This window comes from Rutidosis leptorrhynchoides, chromosome 1 (genome assembly GCF_046630445.1).
Source record: "Rutidosis leptorrhynchoides isolate AG116_Rl617_1_P2 chromosome 1, CSIRO_AGI_Rlap_v1, whole genome shotgun sequence".
In the NCBI taxonomy this organism is placed as follows: Eukaryota; Viridiplantae; Streptophyta; class Magnoliopsida; order Asterales; family Asteraceae; genus Rutidosis; species Rutidosis leptorrhynchoides.
In genome coordinates, this window is record NC_092333.1 from 258,631,225 (window position 1) to 258,638,966 (window position 7,742).

At 30.6% G+C, this 7,742-nt stretch overlaps 1 protein-coding gene across 1 annotated transcript; it reads left to right on the plus strand.

The window, feature by feature from the left end:
* Nucleotides 1-5,464: 5,464 nt before the first annotated feature.
* On the plus strand, nucleotides 5,465-6,544 carry LOC139897327 (uncharacterized). Its single transcript, XM_071880025.1, has 2 exons — nucleotides 5,465-5,839; nucleotides 5,996-6,544. Exons 1-2 carry the CDS (start codon nucleotides 5,465-5,467, stop codon nucleotides 6,542-6,544), a joined length of 924 nt encoding a protein of 307 aa, XP_071736126.1.
* The last annotated feature ends 1,198 nt before the right edge of the window (nucleotides 6,545-7,742 follow it).

Consider the following 7,742-nt stretch of genomic DNA (forward strand, 5'->3'; position numbering starts at 1 on the left):
CTCCAATGATTAAGGAGGCAACGAACCCATCCCCAATTCATCCAGAATAGATGATGGCTGATTGGTTGATCCATTCCGATCACACTGCTTTCGGAGCTTGAGTGGGATTCCATTTCGGAATTCGAGGGACTTGAACTAGTGGAGAGTTCCATTTCGTACGATAGAATAAAGGATTTTTCGATATGAAATGATTTCTGTCTATCGGATGGTATTCTAATTACATAGAATATCTATATATATAGAACAAAAGATTTCGTAGATTATGGAGGAATTTACGGAATATGCCAGACAAAGTTTACAGTAACAGAAACGCTAAGATATGAATTAGCAGATATGCTAAGATATGAAAATTTTTGTCTATACACTATTTATGCAATCAATGAAGTAAGATGTGTCTAGACTAAGAATGATAAGCATGAAATTTCCCGACAAGAAATGATAAGCAAAACTTTTTTACATGCAGCTAAGGTTGAAGTCCAGACTCACTAATGCATCTTATCAACTATCAGTTAGACACATTAATGCAAGACCTAGTTCGCTAAGACCACCGCTCTGATACCAACTGAAATGCCCCGTTCATATACATTATAAATGATTCACAATAGTTGATTACATCGCGAGGTATTTGACCTCTATATGATAAATTTTACAAACATTGCATTCATTTTTAAAAGACAGACTTTCATTTCATCAAAAGTTGACAGGCATGCATACCATTCCATAACATCCAAACTATAAATGACCTAATCTGTCATTTACTTTAGTAATAATATTTATTGAACTCAATGAATTGAATGCAACGCCTTTTGAAATATGCCATGATTGACTCCAAGTAATATCTCTAAAATGAGCAAATGCACAGCGGAAGATTTATTTGAAACCTGAGAATAAACTTGCTTTCAAGTGTCAACCAAAAGGTTGGTGAGTTCATTAGTTTATCGTAATCAATCATTTCCATAATTTTAATAGACCACAAGATTTCATTTAATCAATAATCATACACTCGTAAGTGTTTAAAATTCATTCATATGAATTGAACACAGCTGGTAACCGACATTAACAAAATGCATCTAGAATATCCCCAAACATATAAACATCGAAGTACTAAAGCCATTCAAATTCTCTGACTGGGCTTGTCAAGGCCCATAGATCTATCTTTAGGATTCGAGTGAATTGGTGGCAATTATAATAAACACCAAGTCTTAGGCTACCAAGTTCAACAAGGACGATATCCGGTATAACAATTCAACCGTAGAATGTAGTTTCGATTACTTGTGTCTATTTCGTCAAACATTTATAAAAGTGCATGTATTCTCAGTCCCAAAAATATATATTGCAAAAGCATTTAAAAAGGGAGTAATGAAACTCACAATACTGTATTTCGTAGTAAAAATACATATGGCGTCATTGAACAAGTGCAAGGTTGGCCTTGAATTCACGAACCTATATTCATTATATATATATATATATATATATATATATATATATATATATATATATATATATATATATATATATATATATATATATATATATATGTGTGTGTGTGTGTGTGTGTGTGTGTGTGTGTGTGTATGTGTGTTGGTCAATAACTGTCTAACAATTTAGGTCAGGTCGTAGTTTATCACAATCCTAATGCTCGAGATTATCATGCAAAAGTCAACAAAAATCAAATTGAACCAAAATGACTTCCAAAAATTTATACGTATTTATTATATAGCTTAAATATAGTTATATTATATAGTTAAATATATTTATCAGATTTTATTAGAGTAAATAATAATACAAGTCATTTATTAAAAAATAAAAATTTATATTAAAATTTATATATAAAAATATACTTTTATATATTTTAAATAATAAAATTTATACAGTTCACTCAATATTATAAAAACATGGTGGTACGTAATATTAATGTAATTATATTACGTGTGGTAAAAATATCTTTGTATCATATATTTGTTTGATAAAATAATATTGATAATAATAATAATAAGTAACAGTTGTATTATTTTATAATAATATAATAATAATTATTATTATTCTACTAATAATAATTACAATATTTATATTTACTAAAAAAATGATATTAAGTATGATAAATGATAATTCTATTCATGATAATAGTAACGATACTTTTTAATATTAACAGTAATAATAATAATATTTTATATAGATAAAAATTCTATTCAAAATGATAATTAATAATAATACTAAATGATAATAATAATGATATCTTATAATAACAATGATATTTCTATTAAAAATGATGATCTTAGTAAGTTGATAGTTTTAATATTAACAATACTTTAATAGTAAAAATAATGAAAACGATATTTTTATCTAAATCAATGTCTTTCAATATTTTAATTTCATCATGATACTTATACTCATTATTTCCTAATTAATTTGTTAATAGCTTTTAGTTGTCTTTTATATCGCGTTCATAATAATGATAATAATAGTAATCATAATAATTAGATGTTATTAATATTAGTTTTAATTATAATAATACTAATAATAATAAATATTATGATAATGATAATACTAATAACTATTTTAATGATAATAATAATAATGATAATAATATAATTATAACTTTAACGATAATAATGATAGTAATAATAATAAAAATAACAATTTTTAATAATAATACATTTTATTAATAACGATAATGATAATAATAATAATTAATAATAATAATAATAATAGTAATAATAATAATAATAATAATAATAATAATAATAATAATAATTAGATAGTAAATATAGTAATTATAACGATGATAATAACGACGATAGTAATAATAATCATTTTAACAATAAATATACTAAAAGTAATAATAATTCAGTTGACTATATCTTTTAATCCGTTCATCGAAATCACACGAGTTCTAAATGAAAAGTTATTTATTTTTCGCCAGCTTTCCAATGACATGCGTATCATATACCTTATCTCAGTAGCATATGTATCTGAATCAGGATTCAACATAACCTATCTAACGACAATAATAAACGCCCAAGCATGTATAATCCTATCTACTCGAGCACTAGTCAGGGATACACTAATAATATATAAAAGTTAAAATATGAATGCTCACGTATCAATATTGTGATTCAATATTGCAGGAAAGTACGTAGACGCAACGAAAATGATAAACGTTAGGTTGACCTCACGAGCAATACCCTCGAACAATACCCATAACCTCCATAGCTATAACTCATAATTTCCTTAGCTCTATCCCGTTTGAAAATTTATTTTGAAATCGCCTGAACATAACTCCGTCGTAGTATTTTATGTATACTAATAATATCTTGAAATAATACTGAGTAAATATATATATGTAAATCGATTGAGAGAGTTTCGAGAAATATATTTTCAAGTTTGTATGAAATAATGAAACCTATTGAATTCTATTTATAATAGATTTTGAATTATTAAAGTGAATTATTAAAGTATGAATTATTAAAGTGAATTATTAAAGTATGAATTATTAAAGTGAATTATTAAAGTATGAATTATTAAAGTAAATTATTAAAGTATGAATTATTAAAGTGAATTATTAAAGTTAAAGTAAAGTAAAAGTAAAGTAAAAGTAAAGCAAAGGTAAAGTTAAAATATAGTAAAAGTATAAAAACTATGTACGTATAATACGCGTATAAATATATATAATATTAATTTAATTCGTTATATATATTTAATAAAATAAAATATAAATATCATTATCTTTATCATACTGTTTAAGTAATGAGTTGTCAAAAGTGGTTCTAGATATGTCTAAAAGTTATATACGTTTTAATAATAAATAAGTTCTTTTTAAACTGAAAACGTTTTTGTACGTCTGAAACTAAATCAAATAAATATGATAATTTTGTTTTCCAAAACTAAATATATTTAAGAATAATTTTGTTAAAAGGTTAAAATAATGGAAATCGTTATATCATAAAATGTTTTAGAAAAGTAGAATTATATATATTCATAAAAGGTTTCAAGTTTTTAAATTACAGTCTGTTGGTGAAGCATGAGATAAAGTCCAAAGGTTAAATAAACGTATGAAATCATCTTAATGAAAAATGTCGAGTTACTTAACTTGTCGATATCCAACATCTAAGTTATTTACACTCCACGTTCTTACTTTCACATTAAATAAAATGAAAGTTAACATAGTTATCTTATCAAGGTCACGAGGAAAATATTATAAAACATGAATTGGAAATTAATCAGGAATTTCCACTAACCCTTGTCTAGTTCCCATTAATTGACACATTTGTTCTTACTTATAAATCACATTACCATTTTCCGAAAGTTGTCAAAAAGAACAGATTTCTTAAATCACAGTAGACCTCATAACATAGACTCGTAATCATATAACAATGTATCTGATAATTCAATCATTTAATATTATCTTTTAATTCCGTCGATAAATATATTAAACATATATTGAAACAAATATGTTTATGTAAAGTATTACACATCTAATACTTTGTTAACGTTTTCAATTAATATAACTATATTATATATATCTATATACACATAAATGTTCATGAATCGTCGAGCACAGTCAAAGGGTAATTGATTACATGAGCACAGTTCAAAGTTTTTAAGATTTCAACATTACAGACCTTGCTTATCGTGTCGGAAACATATAAAGATCAAGTTTAAATTTGGTCGGAAATTTTCGGGTTGTCACATTGTGGGCAGTGGAATTAGGCGCTTACGAAATCTCTTACCTTCCGCGCTATGCTATAAAAGGCCAAGTTTTGGCGGACTATCTTGCAGAAATGTCTGGTGAGTTGGAGGTAATTAATGAGTGAACAGAGTTAAAGCCAGTACAGGGCGAGACATGGGATTTATTTACCGATGGATCCTCATGTGCAGAAGGTGCTGGTGCGGGTTTAGTGTTAGCAAGCCCAAGCGGTGAGGAGCACACATACACGTTATGCTCAATTTTGATGTAACAAATAATGAAGCTGAATATGAAGCGTTGCTTGCAGGTTTAAATATCGCGCATAAAATGAATGTCACCAAGTTGCGCTTTTTTACAGATTCGCAGTTAGTGGCAAATCAGTTTAGCGGCTCTTTTGACACACATAACCCCTCAATGCAAAAATACTTGAAGTTATTGCAAGAATCAGCTGTGCGGTTTGAGCATTTTGAACTTGCACAAGTACCAAGGAGTCAAAATAAGAAGGCGGATGCGTTAAGTAAGTTGGATTCTTTAACATTTTCACACTTTTAAAAGCAAGTTTGGGTAAAGGAATTGCCAAGCAAATCCATAGATAATGATCTAATGGTTGCGTCTGTTAAAGAAGAACAACCAAACTGGATGGAACCGATTCTGCAGTATATCCGCAATAATGTTTTGCCAGGTGATAAATGTTAAGCTCGTTTAGTTCGTAAGTGAGCACCAATGTATATCATTCAAAATGATATTTTATATCGTAAGTCATATTGCGGCCAAATGATGCGGTGTGTTGGCCCAATTAAAGCCGAGATGATAGTGGATGAAGTGCACAACGGTTCTTGCGCATTACATTTAGGCTATAAAACCATTACGCCTAAAATTATGCGGATGGGTTACTTTTGGCCATACTTATATCGTGATGTTGCAAAGATTGTTAAGCGTTGTAAGAGTTGCCAAAGGTATGCGCCGCAGAATAGGTTTCCAAGGCATGATATAATCCCTGTTAATTCCCCATGGCCATTTCACAAGTGGGCTATTGATATTGTAGGACCATTTCCCACAGTTCCTGGCAATGTCAAATTCCTAATTGTGGCAATTGACTATTTTACAAAATGGGTTGATGCTAAGGCGGTTCGCACTATCACCGGAGTGCAAGTGCGTAATTTTGTTTGGGAATATATTATCTGCAGATTTGGCATTCCACGTGAATTAGTTAGCGATAACGGCGCTCAAATAGCGAAAGATCCTTTTAAAACATGGTGCACTGATTTAAATATAGTTTAAAAGTTTACGTTAGTGGCACATCCACAGGATAATGGCTTGTGTGAAGTGACAAACCGTGACATTGTGAGCGGTATTAAAAAGCGGTTGTATGAAAAGCGAACTGGTTGGGTGGATGAGCTACCCAATGTTTTATGGGTGCATCGCACTACTTTCAAGAAGTGCACAGGGGAAATACCCTTTAGTTTAGTATATGGCTCTGAAGCAGTAATACCCGCTGAAATTCTTGTGCCAACGCATAGAGTTGCTAACTTTGATGAAGAAGCAAATGGTGAAGCCTTATGCGAAAACTTGAATTTAATAGAAGAGCGAAGATTAATGGCTGCTATCAGGGAGGCAAATAATAAACAGCAAATTGCCAAATATTACAACAAAAGAGTGCGCGCATTGTCCTTTGATGTAGGCGAATGGGTACTGCGAAATAATGATACAAGTCGAGCAGAAAAACTTGGTAAATTGGGACCTAATTGGGAGGGTCCTTATCAAGTTGTTGCTATTAATGCGGCAGGATCATATAAGCTCGCAGACATAGAAGGGCAAAATCTCCCTAATGCGTGGCATGCTGCTTTGTTGAAGTGATATTATGCGTAAATTTGTAAAAATAAAATGTTGGCCAACATACATATGTGTTCAAAGTGCCAAATGATATATTAAAAATGCAGTTGCTATTTTTCTATATGTTTTTATTTTAATTATTGCAAGTTTTGATCACACTTGTAAGAATATGTGAAATAAACACTTGTAAGAATACGCTAAAAGCTTGTATTCATAAAGTAAATAATACTTCGCGGCGTATCCACAATTTATGGAACATTTTAAAATGTTTAGTTTTAATATACTGATATGTTTCGCGAAGGCTAAGTCGCGTAGTGATGACATTGCCCACTTACGCAGACGCTAATTATCGCGAAAGGATGTTAATTTCCTAAGTGTTTGATTTTGCCATACTTAGATGCTTTGCGATGCTAATTAATTGCCTAAGGATCGTTTCGGCGGACTTAGATGATTCATAACGTATACATATATACAAATACAGATTATTTCGCAAAAGTACATACTTATTATTTGCACGATAATAATCGTTGGAAATTGCAAATGGCAAGTCTATGTTATGAATATTATTGACACAACGCTATATAAATATAAGTACTTGCAAAAATATAAACAACGAAAATTTTATTAATAATAACGGAGAGATAGCTGCGCACTAATTTACACAATACCATTTCATTCTTTAGATAAATCAAGCTTGATAATGTCATCTGCAGTGGCATCATCTTGCTTGCTTATCGCCGTTAACTTTGGAATGGGAATTTCCGGTATGTTCTCTCTGGCAGCAGCAAACGCAGACTGAGCGTCTGTCACAGAACATAAACGGTCCGCTATGTCAGTTGGTAGCGGCTCTGGCAAAGGGCAATGGATAGCAATCTGATCCATAAATTCTACCCTTTCGCGCAATTGTAGCGCAGCAGCATATGTTGAGAATTTTGAGGAAACAAGGTGCGAGTTGAGTATTTTTCTTGATAACTCGGGCAGATGTTGGCGAAGCTTTATAAATTCCTGCTTCGCAGAAGATTTAGCGGCTAGAGCACTGTCTCGCTCTCAAGTTAGTTTTGCAACATCCTCCGTTAAAGTTTTAACGGTAGCTTGAAGGCTATTTTCCTTAACAGCTGATGCAGAGAGTTGCTGATTTAGGTCTTCAATAGAAGCTTTTGCTGCATTGACTTCAGCAGAAAGATCAGAACTGCGCTTTTCGCGATCTGCAACCTTAGCCTTT